This window comes from Purpureocillium lilacinum (assembly GCF_023168085.1).
Source record: "Purpureocillium lilacinum CBS 284.36 DNA, scaffold_2, whole genome shotgun sequence".
NCBI classification, from domain to species: domain Eukaryota; kingdom Fungi; phylum Ascomycota; class Sordariomycetes; order Hypocreales; family Ophiocordycipitaceae; genus Purpureocillium; species Purpureocillium lilacinum.
In genome coordinates this window covers 5,853,981-5,872,589 of record NW_027072112.1, presented here as the reverse complement: position 1 = coordinate 5,872,589, position 18,609 = coordinate 5,853,981, and the positions used below count along the sequence as shown (strand labels likewise).

The following is an 18,609-nucleotide window of genomic DNA, read 5'->3' as shown; positions in this document are numbered from 1 at the left end:
TAGCGCCGGGGAGCTTCCACTCTAGCGATGGAACTCGCTGCTGGCACCGGCGGGGCCTTAGCGTCAAGCGCCAGCAGGACCCGGCGTTGACTTCCATGTCTCAAATCCGGACTTTGGGGCGGCCGATAAGATAAGCTTTTGGCATCATTCCTCGTCGTCACTTTGCGCCTCGCATCGTCGCCCATCGTCTTCCCTGTCTGCCAGCCAGCCAGCCCGCATCCCTCAACCTCCGCCGCCATGGGCAAGGGCACAGACAAGTTATACGTATGACCGGTCCTGCGCGTCCCCTCACAACACGTCCACGAAACTAACCAATCCCCCCTCCAGATCACCCACTCCGAGTGGTCCTCGTCCGACGCCTACTCGGCGAGCGTCGGCGCCAACGCATCAGGACGCGGCGGCTCCTCCTCCTCCGCCCCCTTCCGCCGCCTGCCCTTCAACTTCTGCGCCGCGTCCCTCCAGCCCTTCAAGAACCCCGTCTGCACCCCCGATGGCACCATCTTCGACGTCGAGGTCATCGGCGCGTGGCTCGACAAGCACCCGAACCAGAACCCGGTGACGGGCGAGCCCCTGCACAAGAAGGACCTGATACGGCTCAACTTTGCGCGCAACGCCGAGTCGGACTCGCTGGGCGCCGGGCTGAGCGACGGAAAGGGCGACCTCGTCGACCCCGTCACGTTCAAGGTCTTTACCGACAATACGCACATCGTCGCCGTGCGACATGGCGCGTACGCAAATGTCTTTGCGTGGGAGACGGTCGAGCGCATGAATATCAAGCCCAAGATGTGGCGCGACCTCGTCGACGATGAGCCGTTTACGCGTGCCGATGTCATCACCCTGCAGGACCCGCAGAACGCCGCCAGCCGCAACCTCGACCAGTTCAAGTTCCTGCGCGACGGCGGCGAGGTCCAGCTCACGAAGGAGCAGGAGGAGGAGCGCAAGGCGGGGGGCGTCAACGCCAGCGCGCTGGGAAGCATGGGCGACAAGGTGCTACGCGCGAGGGCAGCCGTAGATAAGGCGCGAAAGGCGCGCGAGGCCGGCGGCGACGTCAACCGCAGTTCGTCCTCGGCGCTGGCCAAGCTGCCAGGCAATGCCTCCTCATCATCAGCAGTGCCGCGGCAGAACATGATTCAGGAGAAGAAGCTCGCGGCCAACTCGGCAGCATACACGACGGGCCGCGCGGCAGCCAGCTTCACCAGCACAGGGCTCACGCCCGAGACGAGCGGCGAGCGCGCGCTCCTCACAGACGAGGAGTTCATGCTCAAGCCGCGGCGCGTCAAGACCAAGGGGTACGCGCGCATGGAGACGAGCCTCGGCGACCTGACCATCGAGCTGCAGACCGAGACGGCCCCGCGCGCCGTCTGGAACTTCATCCGCCTCGCCCAAAAGGGCTACTACCGCGGCGTCGCCTTCCACCGCAACATCCCCGGCTTCATGATCCAGGGCGGCGACCCCTCGGGCACGGGCAAGGGCGGCGCCAGCATCTGGGGCAAGTACTTCAACGACGAGTTCGACGGGCCCCTGACGCACAACGCCCGCGGCATCGTCTCCATGGCCAACAAGGGCAAGAACACAAACTCGTCGCAGTTCTTCATCACCTACAAGCCCACTCCGCACCTCGACCGCAAGCACACCATCTTCGGCGTCATACCCCCCAGCCCCTCCACCGACGCCGTCCTCGCCAAGATGGAGGCCGTCCCCACCGATGGCTCCAACCGCCCCCTCAACAAGATCCTCATCAAGGACGTCGTCGTCCTCATTGACCCTTTCGAGGAGTTCCAGTCCCAGCGCAAGGAGGAGGAGCGTCGCGCCGAGGAGCGCGAGCAGGTCCGCCGGCAGGGCGGCACCGACGACGACCGGACAACGTGGACGGGCAAGCGTATCAGGGGCGACGGCACGATTGAAAATGGCAAGGGCAGTGAGGCTGTGGGCAAATACCTCAAGGCTGCTGCCGTCGAGGCAAACGGGGCCGACGGCACAAACGCTGACGACGTCGACACTTGGGAGGAGCCCGTCAAGAAAAAGTTTAAAGGCGGGGGATTTGGAAACTTTGACGGCTGGTGATGGAGCTCATGTACGATACCACGAAATCAAAAGACCACGCGGATGAAATGCGGTCCTATATTTGTCCGTTTTCCAACGCAAATCGAAATGGATGGGACTCTATGCCATAGCCTGCTCTCTATGCCGAAATTCAGCCTGCAGCTGTCCACGCGGATTCATTAGTCGTTTCATAAAATGTCCGTATCCTTGTTCGCCTTCAGATAACGAGCCCTCAAACCCCCCATTTACACCATGATTGGCAATGACCCTTCGGGCAACGTCGGCAGAGTTGCGGTGGGGAAGTCGTCCCACGATAGAGCATGAACCTTTTCCCGAATAATGTTGGACACGGTGCGAGCTTGCTCGAAGCCCGTTTCCTTGTAGATGGCATCGAGCCTGTCAAGTACGTAGGCCATGGTCTCCGGCGTGCACGAAGATGACATCCCCAATGTGTACAGGGGCCAGATGATTGTGTGGCTGGCGGTCGCAAGGGTCAAGAACCGCTCGTGGCCCTTTTCGTGGCCAGTCGACTGCGTTGGGTCGAGCAGCGTGGGGCTCCGCGTCGGGACGGATACCTGCTTGTTTGAAGGGGTGTCTGGAAGACTCTTTGGTGCTGACGAGGAGATAATTCGGTAGGGCAGCTTGGAAGTCGGGACGGGCGTGACGGTCCGGCGGCCGCGGTCATCGCGCTTCACGTCCTTGGAGCTCACAACGCCAAAGTGCTGCGGCACACTTGCCACAAAGGCATCGCCGAGCATCCGTATTAGCTTCATCGCCTTGGCCATCTGCATTTGGTGGTGGGCAGGCAGATTTGTGGGGTCGTCGACACTGTGATACAGAACATCCAGAATGGTTTCCTGTACGAGCATCCTCATTGTCCGCATGCCGTTCCAGGTCGTGGCCTGCGTCAGGCCGAGGTAGATGTGGCATGAATCACCCATGACCGCTGGGTGAGGTTTCATGAGCTTCGCCTCGCGATACTTGAAGCCGTTGGGGAGACTATCGACGAGAGCCGCGAACTGATCCTCGACGCCCGAGAGCTTTTCGACAATAGCGTCCACTCCCACAACCTTGCCAGAGGTGATGTCGTGGCGGACCTGGAGCGCATTGTATAAAGTGTCGACTACGCGCCATATAGGGCCCCGAGTATCCGTTAGATGCCACAGCTGATTCCTCAGATCGACCATGGACTGGGGCATGGGCAGACCACTTCGGACGCAACTGATGAGCACAGTGTGACAGAGCATGATGAACATGCGGGTGCCGGCTCTAGTGCGGAACTGGCCGGCGCCCCGCATCGTGGCGAGCGCAGCAGCGCCATTGACATGGTCCTGCCAGGCGCGTATCGTCTGCGGCGTTCGCCCGGAGACGAACTCGTAGGTTCCGAGGATGAGGACGGCGAGCATGGTGCTGTCCTTGACGGCCACAACGGGGTCGCGCAGAGCCTCATTGGCGAGATGGAGGGCCAGCACATAGCTTTGGCGTGCCTTGGTCATTGCTTCGGGGCAGCGCGTCAGCTTGGACAAGCCAGTGAGGCCTACAGCAGTCATGCTGGCCAGGATGCCGTCGTTCATGTCGGCCATGTCGACGTTGGGCGGAGGCCTCCACACATCGTAGATGAAGTCGTAGTTTTGGTAGCAGCCGTGGTCCGTGGCGACATAGCGGGCGAAGAAGAAGGCGACACCTCGCTCCTGTAGGGATGGAGTGAGGGCATAGGGGATTTCGGAGGCAGCCGCGGTTACGGTCCCGCTGCCAACATCGGCATGATGGCGCCGGATCTGCCGTGTGTCGTTGGGAAGGCGAGTCTCGCCGAGCGGCTCGCGATCTGGCGATAGGCCATCGACACTACTTGAAGATTTCGGAGTGCCAATGAAAGGTCGCGAATGGTGGACCAGGGTCGTGGCAGTAGGTGATTCGGAAGAGGAGGAGGAAGAGCGAGGCGAGGGAGACGGGAGAGCGGTTGATCCGCCGCTGGCTGAGCCGTTGGCCGCCTCGCGCGACTTGTTGAGGCGTTTGCGGGCCGTGTTGGCCTTTTTGATGACATGATTGCTCTCGTCGCGAAACATGAGGTCGACCATGTTACGGTAGCCGGGGCATTTCTGGTTACGCTTCTCGCACTGACCACAAGTGGGCATCCTCTGATCGCACTGCGAGGCGGGTCATGTCAGTCAGCAGTAGAGATTCGGCGGCTGTCCCTGCCAAGCAGGCAGAGGGCCAACTCACGCGGATCTTGCGCTCGCGACAGTTGGAGCAGCCCTTGGAGGGCTTGCCACAGTAAACCATGGCGCCGGCGGGAGGCGACGACGGAAGGGCGAATGAGATGAGGGCGATGAAGTGTCAGGAGGGGTAATCGATGAGCTTGTTGGTTAACGGAAGGCGATGAGGCTTCAGCGCGAAGAGCTGCAATCGTGGAATGCCAAGGAGAAGCGGAAGCGACAGCGTTATTAGTCAGGATGGTGCCATGAGCGGACGAGAGGCTGGCTAGCGACGATGTCGATTCCTAATCACGGAGGCACTGAGCCGACGCCATGGGCCCGATGAGCGCGGCAGACGATCCAGGGGGTTCAGTCTAGGACGGCCCTACGGCTGTTTGGTGCGGGAGCGTCCGGACAACGAATAGTCCACTGGCGGATACGGCTGTGCACGTGGCGGACGAGCGAAAGCGATGAAGAGCCGCGGGGGATGATGTTGGATGGAGGAACGTTGAGGGCCGGGAGTGTGAGCGGATAAGATCTGGGCAAGCATAAGGTCTGAGGAGTGTCGGGAGTGGAGGCGAGGAGGGTCTGGGGCCACAGGCAAATGGAGTCTCTCTGGGTCCCGGTCTGCAGCTCCGTCAAACGTTGGGGTATTTTGAACGTGGTGCCGTTGCATGCAGCTGCAGGCGCTCTATTAGTGGTCCAGCCGGGGGGACCTTTAGCGGGCTTGCGGGCGACGGTGGTGGACACCCGCCGCGGTTGTGGTGGTCCGGGTGGTGGTCGCTGGTGGTGGTGGGGGCAGACGGACGGCACGCGGTGGCAGAGTCTGGCGGGAGCCGGAGGAGTCGGCGGGCAGGCGCTGGTGGGCGCCCACTGCTGGGGCAGGTGGCGGCGGGGACTCGGGAGACACCGCACGTTGAGGCAGGAGCAGGTGGAAGGACCCGACGAGACTGACATGTATAGCTGCCCTGTTTTTTACTACAAGAGTACAGTCCATTGTACATCCTACCCTTGGGTGTTTGGCAGATGATGGAGGAAGGCACGACCGGGACTGGGGCAGGCCTTGAGCCCTGGAAGCTCCAAACTTGAAGCCACAAACCACCCCCTGGGAGGGAAGGCGGCGCCCAGGGGAATGACCTCCAGGCTGGACGCGAAATCGACAACCTGGAAGAGCCTCAGGAAGCGACGGGACAAGCCATCCATCCATCGAGGTCACCGAGGCAGCCCCAGGGGCCCCCTTCTGCAGGCCACTCTGCAGGCCACACTGCAGGCCTCTGCAGCACTGGCCGACGCCACTGGCTCCTTTGACCTGGTGCGGATGCAAGGGTGCCCGGGGTATCGGACGATGCACACGCGCGCCGGGTGCAACGACACCCAGCATCAGCATCTTCTCTCATGTCAACGGAAGCCAAGGTAAGGGCAAAAGGCACTGTCTTGTCTTACCTTTGCTTCGTACCCAGCTAATAAACTGCAGGCGCTACCAGCCTTAGCGACCGTTAGTGCCGTTTCTAAAACTCTACACGCTCGTACGTCGTTTCCTGACAAGCGTCGGCCCGTCTTTACCTCGCTCAGGTCCCAGGGTCTGCCCGCCGCCGCCGCCGCCGCCTCCGCCGCCACAGGGTCGGCCCAGTCGGTGGGTTCAGGGCCGACGTCGACAGCTGGAGGCGTTGTATTCGCGCATCTCCACACCGCGCCTTATCTTCAGGAGGACTCTGCACAAACTCCACGTCTGCAGCACGATTCGTCGTCTGTGCGCGAGCGGGCCCGGCAGATGCCGCGTGGCAGAGCGACCTGGTGGACAGTTTGACGAAACCGAGACCGAGCACCAACGAATGTCGACACGCACGCAGCTGTAATCAAAATCCGGGCCTAGCAGATGGCTCACCAACTCCCGGATGGCACGGGCGGCTTCGCCTGACCTGTGGAGCCGGGTTGGCCTCAGCCCTGTACGGGTAAATGCAGTACGTACGCAGAGCACATACTGCCACCGCTGAGGTCTTGGCGATGCGTACAGAAGCTTGTCCCAGCGGCTCTGCTTAAGGGTGAGACGGGCGCATACTTGGGCGTTGCGCATGGGTGCGTTACACGTCTCCGGGCCTCGTCCACGACTCCCTCGACCCTCCATCATCGCCGGGCATCACCGGGCAGCGCCGCCTCATCGGTCCGCCGCTGCGACCACCACCATCGTCACCCTCGTCGCCTCGGTTGCTGGCAAATCGAATCGCGTCGCATCGAGGCCTGCTTGTCCAAGGCATCCATCCATCCACCCGTCCATTCTCCCTCGACGTCATGCGTCCAGCCAATACGTGATCTGGCATCGGGTGGCTGAGCCCCCGCCCCCCATCTCAGCCCAGCTGCGGTGCGTGCTGTTGGTTCCCTTGCTCCCCGACCGGGAAACGGGGCGCCTGGGTACCTTATCCCGCTGGATCCCTGGTCGGTCGGTAGTCGGTCGCCGTCGATGGGTTTCCGAAACCCTTTCTGCAAGATTGCTTTCCCGGCGGCGAGCCGTGTCCTCGTACGCGGCCGACGTCAAAGGATTCACCGTGTTTGGAGAGGGCGGAACAAAGATCATCTCACCCAAGGGTCCAGCTAATAACAGGGCGAACCTGTCCGATCCCTTTCCAGCGACCAGGACAGACGACTAAAATGGGGGGTTCGGCACGGCCAAAGGCATGTGACAGCGGCCGGGCAGATGGCCGACGCAGGTTCCCCCAGTGCTCATCCCCGGATTCGTACGCAGTCGGTCCGCGCCCAGTGCTTCGTTCAAGCTGCGCATCCCTGATCCGCGCCCTGCAGCCCTGTGACCACAGGCCGGAACGAAGGCAACCATAATAAGCAAGTCTCGCTGCAAGAACTGTGTCTCCGCTCCGACAGCTACCCTCGAAAACGCCGCCCCCAGGCGCCTATGCCCTGCGAATGGCTGGCCACGTCGACTTGGACGCCTCTTCTTCCCCCTCTTTCCCATCAACGCGCACGCTGACAAACGTGCATCCCCTCCTCCCCCGCCGGCCACGAGGCGCTGGGCGCGCGAGGAGGCATGCAGGCCACGCTACCGCGGGGACTGTCTGCAGAAGCGAAGCGATGGGCAAGGCACTTTCCGGTCTGGATCGTAATGTCCCCTTTGCAAGCAGGGCATCGTTATGCGGCGTGCATGGAAAAGGTGCCGAGGAGACTTTCCAATAGTCGATCATGGGTACCCTTGACAGGCTATAGTGAGCGTTGACGGGATCGTGAGGATATTTCATGACGCATGGTTCACTGCTTGCTTGCGTGTGCCTAGCAGGCAACTGCTTGCAAGCACAGTACTTGAACGACTATCTCAGGCGAATCGTCAGTGACGATTCCATGAATTCGTCCGCCTATCCCACGGCGCCTTCGGCCTTTCACCCGCAGTCCCCGGGCCGGCATCCTCGACTCGACTTGACAATGATCCCGATCACAGTTAACTTGTCAAAGCAGCCACACACGCCACGTACCAATACCCAGCCCGGACGAAGACATGAACTAGTAACACGCAATCTAGGCGACGAGGAAATTAAACCACCCTCCCAACACCGGCCGGAGTTGCCGTCGACAGGTCAGCAACCCTGAATCCTCCCGCAGCTGTCAAAACGACCAAAATTAAAAGAGGGCAAATTTGGGGTTCACGCAGGCGCGCAGGGTAACATCAGTACCACGTTCAGGCCTGCCATCGTGACCCAATAGGCATAAGACGGCCCCCAACAATTGAGCGCACGCGGGCGGGCGGGCGGGCGACGCAGCGCTCTCGTGCCAGCGTGGGAGTCGCTGGGACGCTGCTTGCTTGCTGCATGGAAGATGATGACCCGACAAGGGATGAACGGAGCCCCAGGGGTGAAAAAAAGGTGCTGACGGTTTCTAACAATAGCCGTGCGACGACCGCGACGATCAGGTGGGTATGGGTAGCGCTCTCTATTAACTGTATGTGCATTGCTTATCGCAGACTATGTACAAAGGATGGTGCTGTAATATAGAATGAGTAGTATGGACAACAAGGGGGGGTTGAAACAGTAAAGTGACGTGCAGATGTCGCCGTAACCAGGACATGGAGAGATAGTGAGGTATCTCCCGTCGATCTGGCGAGCTGCTGCTCTTGCGTATGTGCATCCATCCTCCATCCATCCATCCATCGTCGACTTCATCCTCCTCTTCAGATCGTCCCTCGTCTAGTAAGCGACTCATCCTCCTCTTGCGCGCGTCCCGTCCGTGGTCTAACAACATCCAAGGCCCGAGCCCATCTCCCATCCATCATCAAACAACCGAGTCGAAGCATGCCCGAGCCCTACACTCCGTCGTCATCGTCGTCCGCTCACAGCGGCTTCCCCACGCAGACAGTCAACTCCTTTGGATTCGGATCATTCACAAACCCACTCTGGTCCGTGCCGCCGCTCGCGCCAACGTCGTCATACGGGAACGCATACCCCCTCCCCTGGACGCTCGTCTCGTGGCACACGCGCGCGTAGTGGTTCGTCGTCGCCTCCTTGTAGTAGCCTTCCACCTTCTCGCCCTCGGGCTGCCGCGCGTTGGCCAGCAGCGTGGAGCGGTTCAGCGCCGCGGCGAGGCGCGCCCCGACGTTGAGCTGCTCCTCCGACACGCCGGCCCCGTGCGCGAACGGCCCCGTGCTGCAGGTGAAGATGTCTGCCGCGGAGGGCTTCCCGAAGGTTATGCTGGAGCTGCCGTCGCTGGAGGCAAAGGTGAGGAGCTTGCCGTCGGGCGAGGTCCGGCCCGTCACGTCGCCCCATTTGAATTGCGTGTTGACCGTGAGGTCCTCCTTGGTGTACTTGTCCCACACGGCGTCCACGTAGGACTGGTAGTAGCCGTCGAACAGGCCCGGGACGAGCACGGCGCCCGCGTTGGGCGAGAGCGCACGCAGCGGCGCGCCGCCCGCGTCGCGAACCACCAGCTTCTCCCAGCCCTTGCCGTCGGCCTTGCCCTGCGCCTCGAGCTTCCCGCACACCTGCTCCAGCCCATCGGCCGGCATCCCCGGCACGGTCTTGACCTGCCCGTCCCCCGTCTTGAGCTGCAGCGAGACGGGCAGGCCCACAAAGTCCACAAACGACACGTTGGCGTACAGCTCCTGCGCGTTCCACGTGAACTCGGCGAACCCCCAGTCGAGGCCGTAGTTTGCGTCGGCGGGGTTCGTCGCCGAGGGCTCGACCAGCGCGGGGCCCGGGTTGACGAAGAAGCTGAGCGGCTTGTCCTTGCAGAACCAGATGCGGCCGCCCGAGATGCGCGGGATGGCCACGGTGCGCGAGCCGCCCGTGCCGCCGAGCGGGATGGCGCAGTCCGCGCCGAGGGGTTGGAGCGTGTCGCTCGGCGAGGTAGGGCGGTAGGGCGTCTTGCCGTCGGCGCTCATGATGACGATGCCCTTGTCGTCGGAGCCGGTGATGTGCGCGTAGAGCTGCGCCGCGGGCGTCTCGTTGCGGAGCACGATGTTGAGCGTGTCCGCCATGGTGCCGGCTGAGCTGTCGCGTGTCTTGTGTTGATGATGCTAAAGATGATGTTGATGATGTTGGTGAACGTGAGGTCTAATGATGTGCGCCTGCAGGGTTCCTCTTCCTCTTCAGGCTATTTCACAATAGTAGTAGTAGCAGTAGTGAAATCCTTGATCGGTTCGGTGCCCTCATCCGTCGTCATTGCCAAGTCATCCCAGTCGACAAACAACGACGACACAGCCCTCCTTTATATATCCAGTCAGTTGATCGACCGGTCCGTCGATCGGTCGGGCAAGGCCAGCTGAGCACCCAGCTCGCTCCATCCAAGACCTCCCTCCCCTCCACATGGCGCAGCACACAGCACACACATAATTATGGCTCTCGCATCTCGCACTCTCTCTCGCTCGCGCGTTGCGTCGCCTCGACTCTCCACAAGCGCCAGCGTCAAAAAACCAGAGCGAATGCGACCTCTTTCGCCTCGATTCCCACAGGCGCCAAGCCCAGAGGAGCCAGCGCGAAATGCGACCACGGGATGCCCCGTCTCGTCCGTGATGTTATCCACGCCTCCAAACTGCCCCGTCGCCTCCCCCCACGAGGACACCCGCCGCCTCGCCAGCGCCCGTCGTCATCCGGGCCACCATGTTCCAGGACGGGCGCCCGCTAGCCAAAAGCTTGTCCGTGGCCGGGGCGAAGGAGCGTCAACGGGCGTGGGCGGGTGGCTGCCGCAAAAACATCAAATGCCCGCCGTGGCGTCATCTGGTCCGGGCCGCCGTCACTTGACTTTACGGAGCAACGACACGCGACGGACGATCCGAGCCCGAAGCATCAAGGCCCGCGTGGCGCCCGCATTCGCGCAAAACGGCTCAAAACGGTAACATAACCTCGCTCGCCCAACCGCGTCGGCGGCAGCGTTTCATTAACAATAATAAGTGGCTAGGCGCAAAATGATAACCCGCTCTGCAACCATCAAGAACCGCGCATACCTTAATTCACCCTGATTGCTGGCCCCGACACGCGCTCCAAAGAGTCAAACTCGGACATCACCGGCCTCGGCCGCAGCCCCTACAACAGCGCAAGCAGCGTCACACTGCCCACCGCAATCACGAGCCCCATTACTTGCACGTCGCTCATCCCAGGGCCTCCGCTCTCGCGGCCCTTGCTGTCCGTCAAAAACGGCCCTCCCGTGCTGGCGTTGGTCGCCGTCCCGTCGGGTATCGCACACACTGTCACATTCTTGTCGGCGCACTTCTTGGTCCACGGGTCCAGCGAGGCCGTCGAGTTGAAGTACGCCTTGACGTAGCTGACGGTAACGATGGCGTCCTGCATCGGCGGGCCTCCCGACCACAGCGGGTTGCCGTTGCTCCAGTGCTGCAGGACGAGGTGGCCGGCGTCCGACGGCATCTCGGGGCCCTGCATCTCCGCGATGCGCTTGCTGTCGGCGTAGAAGATGACGCGCCCGGGCAGGTAGTCGAAGCGGTACTCGTGGAAGTCGGCCGTCGGGTCGAACGTGAGGTTGACCGTCTTGAACAGGCCCGTCTTGCTGGCGTCGTAGCCCGCCAGCTTCGACGCCGGCGACTGGATCACGAGGTTCACCGGGTACACCTTGTTGACCGGGTCGAACTCGCGCGAGAGAAACTCCATGTCGATCTCCTGCGTGTCGTTGAAGTACTGCGAGCGCCTGACGTTAGAACCCGTGCGCCAACAAACACCACCACATCACGCTTCACTCAGCTCGGCTCTCACGCACCCAGAAGAAGGCCCCGCATGTGCCGTTGACCGCCGTCAGCTTCATGCCCGCCCGGTACGAGCCCCAGTGCATGTCGTGGTTCGCAGAGTCGATCTCGGCCGCGGGCACCGCGTCGTCCTTGAGCGCGCTGCCGACGGCCAGGTCGAGCCCGCCTCCCGCCTTGGGCCGCGACACCACGTTTTCCACCGCAAACGACTTGGCGTATTTGCCCCGGCCCGCCTCCGGGGTCACGTCGAACTTTTGGCGCGTCCACTCCTTGTACGTGGCGATGTCGGCAATGTTGGTAAAGTCGCTCTCGAGAGCGTCGGTGAAGAGCCACGGGGCGTCGTTCGACTCGGGGCCCTTGGCCGAGTATCCGCACTCGCACAGGGCCGTCACGAGCCGCGGCACGGCGGCCCCCAGCAAAGCAACCGACAGACGCATCTCGGGCGACTGTCTATCCCAGTAGAATAGCGAAAAAGGAGCGAGCGGCCGTCAGGTGCCGAGCCAGAGCAAGTGAAAAGCGAGTGACGACGTAGATCTGTCTCCGGTCTCCCTTCAAGACTCCCGTCAGAAGCGCGCAACCTGACCGGCACGACGCTGCACAATGGTGGTGGGAGAGGTCAGCGGAACAGCCAACAGCTAGTACTGGGCGGGGAGGGGGGGAAAGAGAGGGAGGGGATAAGGAGCGTACTCTCGACCCGGGCATGTGGACGTTGGAGCTCGGTTCCCTCGTGCCTGCGACGCTCACAATCGCGCCCTCGCCCCTTCTTCACTCCCACGGCAATGTAAGAGATGAGGCAACGGGACCCGGTCGGCGGTGGTTGTGGTGGTGGTCCACGGCAGAGACGACGGGGGCAGACGACGACCGCAAGCGCGAGCGCGAGCGCGGACCTACCTAATAACACCTCTCCTCCTTCCCGTCCGTCGTTGGACCGGCACTGCGAGCTCGTAAGTGAAGGAAGGTCACGAGAGCTTGCGTCGCAGCGATGACCTCACGCCTGTTTGCGCCGCGAAGAAAGATACGACAAGCCACAGCGTCGGCGTCGGCGAAAAGGAAGGTTGGCGTTCGTCAAGGGAGTCCAAGACCACCCTGGCCTGTCCTGTCCTATCCTGTCCTTCCTTCTCCTCTCGCGGGCCGACTGCAGTGCGCAAAGCGCCACACAGAAGAGGCCCCAGTCAGGCGCAGCGAGCGTCTCTTCCGGCGCCGCCGTCTCTCGGAGGATCGGAGGGAGGGTAGCTGTTCGAGGAAAGTGAGCCGCACGGTATCTGGCCCGACACGAGGCGCGACCACCACCACTACCACCAGGATGCGACAATCGTTCTCGAGCGAGTGGGCTCCTCCAAGGATGGACCGCCCCCCCCCTCGGGTTGGCACCGCTCACGCTGCGGCACGTGTCACGATCCGTGCGTCGAGGGATGGGACGCCTACGTAACGTAACCAGGCATGCTCGTGTGTCACGGTACCTGCCTGGGAGCCATGTTGGGCGCTGCGATACGGCGCGATTCCGCCCCCTGGTTGTACCGTAATATATTACAGCGGCCGTCCCGTTGAACAAGGTGGCGCCCCCCAGCTTGCAGCATGCAGAGTCTGATGCCCATTCATGCAACCCTGCGGGTACCTACCGCGAACACCGCTGATCGTGCAGATGTGCCGTTGCGGCCGTCGATTTCGCCGAAGGGGCATAATAAAAAGAGACGCCGTCCGAGTCGAATTGCCTCCCGCCGGGCAGTCTCGTCCTTGTATACGAAGCACGCACCGACGCGCGCACGCACGGCATTCGGGCCACTCCGCGCCTCGACCGTCTCAGGCGACATCTCCTTCTCATCTCACGTACGCGGCGGGCATCGTCCAACATGTGACAGAGACGCTATTATGATTTGTGGTACCAAGTACGATGAATATCTATACACGGGCGAGTCGGCTGTTCTCCTCGCCCAGGCGCGGCTCGGCAGTCGAGAGCCGACTCCGACCCGCCCGCCCGCCCGCGAGGTTGCGAGGGCCTCCCTCCGCCCGCCCATGGCAAGCAGGCAATGAAATGACAATGGCCAGGCCAAAGCAAATAAAAGCAAATGCAACAATCTGTATATCGAACAAGGTATCTGAGAAGTGACGTGCAAAAGCAGTGAGGCGAGTTGTCGAAAAGCAGGAACAAGTGCCATGGGTGATGAGAGAAAAAGATGAGCAAAGAAGAGAAGAAGAGCGCTGCCAGCATTAAGAAAAAAGAGACTTGTAATCAAACAAAACACAGAGGGAGAGTGGGAAGCAAGCGGCACCGCCGTCATGGACCAGCCAATCAACCCGCCAGTGCTGCAGTCAGTCCATCAGCTCGCGCTGCCGCTCTGTCGTCGAACATCCAATTTCCCCTGCCGAGGTCCTGAAATATCATGCGTGCCCGTCCGTCCATCCGTCCGAGTCCAGTTCCCGACCTCGCCGCCAGTCCCTCCCATTATCGCTGCCACCGCCCCCGTCCCGACCCCCACGCCGAGAACCAGGAACAGAACAGTGGCCATGCAAGCCGAACCAAGCCAAAAAGCAAAACGACGCGACGCGACAAACCTGCTCTGCCTCAGGTTGCCGAAAGGAGATGATGGACCAAACGTCCCAAAAACACAGTACGCAAGGAAACTAAAACACGAAGCAGTTCAACTCCAGCCCCAAGGCCACCACGCCCGAAAACAGTCCCCGAACCAGGCGATGGTTGGCAAGACGCAACAAGCAGAGAGGTATATGCTAGGAAAGCGGCGGAGAGGTGCCACGCTCCCCGGTGACGCAAGGAAAAAAAAAAGCAGTCGTTTCAATCATCCAGGGTTGATTAATACACGCTGTCCTCATCGGCCCCCTGCGAGATCATCGAAGGGGTCGAGACGTTTGAGGAAGCTTCGGGGTCGTCGACGTAGCCGACAAGAGCCTGCGAGTGCAGCTTAAAAGACTCGCCCATCAGGCGTGTGATTCTGCATTACTGTTAGCGCGCTTCTTCCTCTGCGAGTCGGATCGGATGCCTCTACTTACCCCCAGACCACAACTTCGTCCAGCATCGATCCCCACAGCCGGGCCACGACGGAGCTGAGCTGAGACGTATAGCCGTCGCTCAGCTCCTTCTTGAAGAGCTGCCGAACCTTGTTGTACATGTCAACCTCTTCCGCCGTCGCGGGCTCTTCGTCATGTTCCAGGCGATAGAGCCACAGCGACAGCACAATCATGAGGTCCATGCCGCAAAGGGGGTGCTCCACGCTCCAGCTGGTGGGCGAGGTGCGAGCCACCCAGCGGATGCCCTGGACCACGGCCGTCTCGATGCAGTTGTAGCATTCCTGAATGACCGTGATCATCTCGCTCGAGCGCTTTACGCGATCCCGAGCGTGGGACATGGCCGCCGCGACCTCGTACGGGTCGTGGTAACGCAGCGCCTCCTGCACGCTCTTGAGGTCAACCTCGAGCCGGGTACGCGCGTTGCGATACATGGCCTTGGCATTGAAGATGAGCGGGTGGTGGCCCTTGTGCGGAGCGCTGAGCGGGACAGCGACCGACTCGGGCTCGCACATGTCCAGTGACTTCTCCCACGTCTCGAGAGCGAGGCGGAGCTTGTACTCGGTGACGACATCCTGGAGCGCCTCGGGGCTTCGCTTGTGATACCAGACTTCGAGGAACAAGGCGTTGATCATGACACGCGTGGCGAACGCGCTGTATCGCAGCCTCTCGCCCTGGAAGAGATTGTCGTGCGCCTCCATAAAGGTCACGGCCGGCGACGAGTTGAGTTGCTCCTTCCACGCCAAGTCGTCTGCGATCTGCAGATTCCACAGGGCTTCCGTCGAGGGCAGCTGAAGGTCTTCGAACTCGTTGAAGCTGATGGCAGGAGTGTGGTTGTACGTCAAGGTGAGCAGGCCGAAGAAGATGTAGACCGCGTAGTAAGTACGGCGGCAGCCTTCATCCTCGACCCACTCCGCGCGCGTGGGCTGCGACGTGCCGCGGGCCTCCTGACGAAGCTTCAGCTCGTACCTGTTGCCAGCCACCATGTTGGCGAGCAGACTCTTGATCGAGCACGCCCACTCCAGCCCCTTGGGGTCGCCGCTCCAGCTGGCGAAGATCATGTTGAGCAGGGAGCTCTGCATGGTCCACAGAGGGCACTTTCGCGAGCTGAAGTTCTCCTTGTTCTGGAGGAACTGGTTGACGAGCACCTTGGATCCGATGTGCAGCATGTAGGCCTGGTCTTGATCGAAGGCGTACAACGCACCAATACTGAGCACCGCAAGCAACAACGGAGGCGACACCTGCGAGGCGGAGAACGAGGCAGGGTGCAGGAACGGCAGATGGTGGTGGAACATGCCGAAGTACGTCGAAAGATACCGGTTCAAGGAGCCCAGGCCAGGGAGGCGGAAGCCATCAGGGATGGCATGTTCGCGGTCGTAGCTGCGGATCGTGTCCAGAATCGCGTTGCGTTCCTCGTCACCGCTGACTTGAGGGGCCCTGACCCCAGCGTGGGAAGCATCCGAGGGACTATGCGGAACAGGAGTCCCGGCACCGGAGTTGGGCAGCGAGTTGATCATTGTCTGCAACGCCGGCACCAGGCCGCTGGCGTTCTGGCCCACAATCGAGTGAAGCTGGTGGGAATTCGGCTGGACGGTGCTTCCGCTTGCAAATGACTGATGCGAGTCGAAGGACCCAGAGGCGCTCGACGAGATCGAGTGCGCCTTGGGTTCGGCCGGCATGAAACCATCCCACTGCATCTGAGGCAGAGCAATGGCTCCGGACGGGTACGTAACGGTCGACTCCACAATGGACGAACTCCGCGGCGAGTAGGCCATGGACGCGTTGTCGTCGTAGGCACTGTCGTCGGCGCGCATGGCGGCCGTCGCCTTGTGGTGCAGATCGGCAACAAGCATCGCGGCGGCTTCTACGTCGAAGATGCCGTCGCTGCCAGCCTCCATTTGCTCCAGAGTTGACGTGTCCAGGGGCAAAGAGGCCTTGGAAGGGCCGCCGATAGCTCGCGTCTTGGGGCCGCCGGCACGACGCTTGCCGTCGCTGTGCAGGGGAACGCCTCCATCTTTTGCATGGACGGTCCTGTCGTGTCGGAGAAGAAGGTCGCGGCGGACAAACGTACTCCTGCACTTCATGCACTTGAACGGGCGCTCTTTGGTGTCTGCGACTGGTCAGCATTGTTGTGTCGCAGAGAGGGAGAGGGCGGGCTGCGAAAGGGTAAAATGGCTGCGAAACAGAGCAAGCAGACGGAAAACGGCTGCGACGCGTTGAAGACGTCGACAAGGATGTTTGCAGGTGCTCGCGCGCTCTAGGCAAGGGTTACGTACGGGATCGCTCATGTCGGCTTCGGTGTTCGCTCCGGCTGAAGGCTCTGTTGCAGAACTGGCACTTGTACTTGCGTTCCGGTGCGAGAGATGCCTTCCGCGAGGAGGAAGTCGAGGCCGCCGGTGGCGGGAGGACTGCGACGCTTGCGCCGGGCATCTTGGTGGCCTTGTGTCGGTGGTGTTTGATATCGCGGGCTGGCTGCGCTGGGAAAGCAGTGGGCAGCAACACGGCGATGTGCGACTGTGGCCGAGGGTCTTGTCCTCAGGACAGCACGATGGTTGAATATCGTCTGGATCTCAGATCTCGCTCTCGACTCCTAGCTCCTCGCTCGCACGCGCTCCCGTGGGGTTTAAAGTGTGACAGCGGTGGATTCGGTCGCGAAGATGGTCATTGGTGGTGGTATCCTAGTCATGGAAAGGCTGTGTGTGGGTTTTGTTCAGGTCAGAGGCTCTGGATGGCCTCGACGAGTCTGCGTGTCTGTCCCGGACGGTGCGGGCGACGACGACGATGGCTTGCTGGCAATGTTGAGCCGTTGGGAGGTGCGTTTATGGAGCTGATGGGATGGGAGGGGAAGGAGGGAAGAAGAGGAGAGGAGGTGGGAGGTAGTAGTCTTCGAGGAGCAGAGGGAGGGAGGGGAAAGATTCTGGGGGGGAAGCCAGAAGCTGGGTAGCGAGGGCGTCGGATTAGCGGAAAAGGGGGGCGCGCGCAGTGAGGGGGAGGGGAGGAGGAAAAAGAGACACAGAGTGGGAAAGTGGGAGGGAGCAGGCCAAAAGGAGGGGAGGGAGGTGAGGGGCTGGGCCGGCCGGGGGGGGGTCGCTAGCAGGTCGGGGAGGTGCCCAGTAGGTGGCTGAGAGAGACGGCTTGGGCGGGCACCGCAGCGAGCGGGGGGGCGCTGTTGCCAGTGTTGCCCGCGTTGCCAGCGTCGCCGACGGCGTGGGCTGCGCGTCTCCAGGCGTCTTGCGGCCGTTCCAGCCACGATCGCGGGTCGCCAAACTTGGGGCCCAAGCAGGTTGGGAGGTACCCGGACCGCCACCGTCGGCGGCCAGCTCAACGCCGTACCGCCCATCACGGATGCGACGCGACGTCTGCTGGCCACGCCCCAACGAGGCCTAGGGGCTTCCGTCGTGAGGGTGGGCATCTGGCCTCGCCTCACCCTGTGGCCGGCCCGTGCAAGAGCGCGCCCACCGTGTGGTTGGAGGAGCCCGCGGGATGCAATGCAGTCGAGGGGGGGAGCGTGCTGCACGGGCTGGCGGGCGCTGGCGCTGTGCGGCGCTGGCGTGATTCGCGCAACGGGAGGCCCATGGACGGCGATGGGATGCGACGCGCTCGTGATGCGGTGCGCTGCGGTGCGCGCGGTGCTGCGTTGCGCTGCGGTGGCAGCCTGTCGCGGCGACGACCGAAGCCCCTCTGGTCCCGCCCGTCTCCAGCAGGCGAGCCCACTGGCGGGACAACGAAGCTGCGGCGGGGCTCCCGTCAGCGCGGAGGGGTGAGGACGGATGTGAGGCGGGCGGGCGGGCGGCGGGGGCCCCTCCACTCCCTCCATCCCTCTCGTGGCGGCCTGTCTGCCTGGCCGGCACGGCGTGGCATGGCGTCCGAGATGGCATGGGCATCCCTGAGGTACTGTACCTCGGGTGCGTGGGAGGGCACCAACGGGGGGGCCAGCTTTTGACCGCGGAGTGCTTACGTACAGAGTCGGGCAGGTACCGGTACGCGCGTGTGTCTGCAATCAACGGGAGCCACTTCCAGCACGCAGAACGCGCCAGGTCGCCAACAACAGCTGGCCGGACACTGCCCAGGACAACGGACACCAGACACCAGACACGCGGGGACCTGTGCGCGCCTTGGCGCGAATGGCGACTTGCCAACCTGGCACGCCGCCAGCGAGCCAGC

At 62.2% G+C, this 18,609-nt stretch overlaps 5 protein-coding genes across 5 annotated transcripts; 1 reads left to right on the top strand and 4 right to left on the bottom strand.

The window, feature by feature from the left end:
• Positions 1-237: 237 nt before the first annotated feature.
• On the top strand, positions 238-2,064 carry PLICBS_003562 (peptidyl-prolyl cis-trans isomerase cyp8; the record flags this gene model as incomplete). Its single annotated transcript, XM_018323312.2, has 2 exons — positions 238-264; positions 328-2,064. The coding sequence occupies 2 exons, from the start codon at positions 238-240 to the stop codon at positions 2,062-2,064; spliced, it is 1,764 nt and encodes a 587-aa protein (XP_018178542.2).
• Positions 2,065-2,288: 224 nt separating this feature from the next.
• PLICBS_003561 (uncharacterized protein) lies at positions 2,289-4,326 on the bottom strand (the record flags this gene model as incomplete). Its single annotated transcript, XM_018323311.2, has 2 exons — positions 2,289-4,190; positions 4,267-4,326. 2 exons carry the CDS (start codon positions 4,324-4,326, stop codon positions 2,289-2,291), a joined length of 1,962 nt encoding a protein of 653 aa, XP_018178541.2.
• A 4,239-nt stretch (positions 4,327-8,565) lies between these two features.
• On the bottom strand, positions 8,566-9,708 carry PLICBS_003560 (uncharacterized protein; the record flags this gene model as incomplete). The annotated part of the gene is made up of 1 exon (XM_018323309.2): positions 8,566-9,708. The coding sequence occupies one exon, from the start codon at positions 9,706-9,708 to the stop codon at positions 8,566-8,568; it is 1,143 nt and encodes a 380-aa protein (XP_018178539.2).
• Positions 9,709-10,753: 1,045 nt separating this feature from the next.
• Positions 10,754-11,861, bottom strand: PLICBS_003559 (uncharacterized protein; the record flags this gene model as incomplete). The annotated part of the gene is made up of 2 exons (XM_018323308.2): positions 10,754-11,359; positions 11,439-11,861. 2 exons carry the CDS (start codon positions 11,859-11,861, stop codon positions 10,754-10,756), a joined length of 1,029 nt encoding a protein of 342 aa, XP_018178538.2.
• A 2,372-nt stretch (positions 11,862-14,233) lies between these two features.
• PLICBS_003558 (uncharacterized protein) lies at positions 14,234-16,875 on the bottom strand (the record flags this gene model as incomplete). Its single annotated transcript, XM_018323307.2, has 3 exons — positions 14,234-14,372; positions 14,431-16,555; positions 16,722-16,875. 3 exons carry the CDS (start codon positions 16,873-16,875, stop codon positions 14,234-14,236), a joined length of 2,418 nt encoding a protein of 805 aa, XP_018178537.2.
• Positions 16,876-18,609: the final 1,734 nt, after the last annotated feature.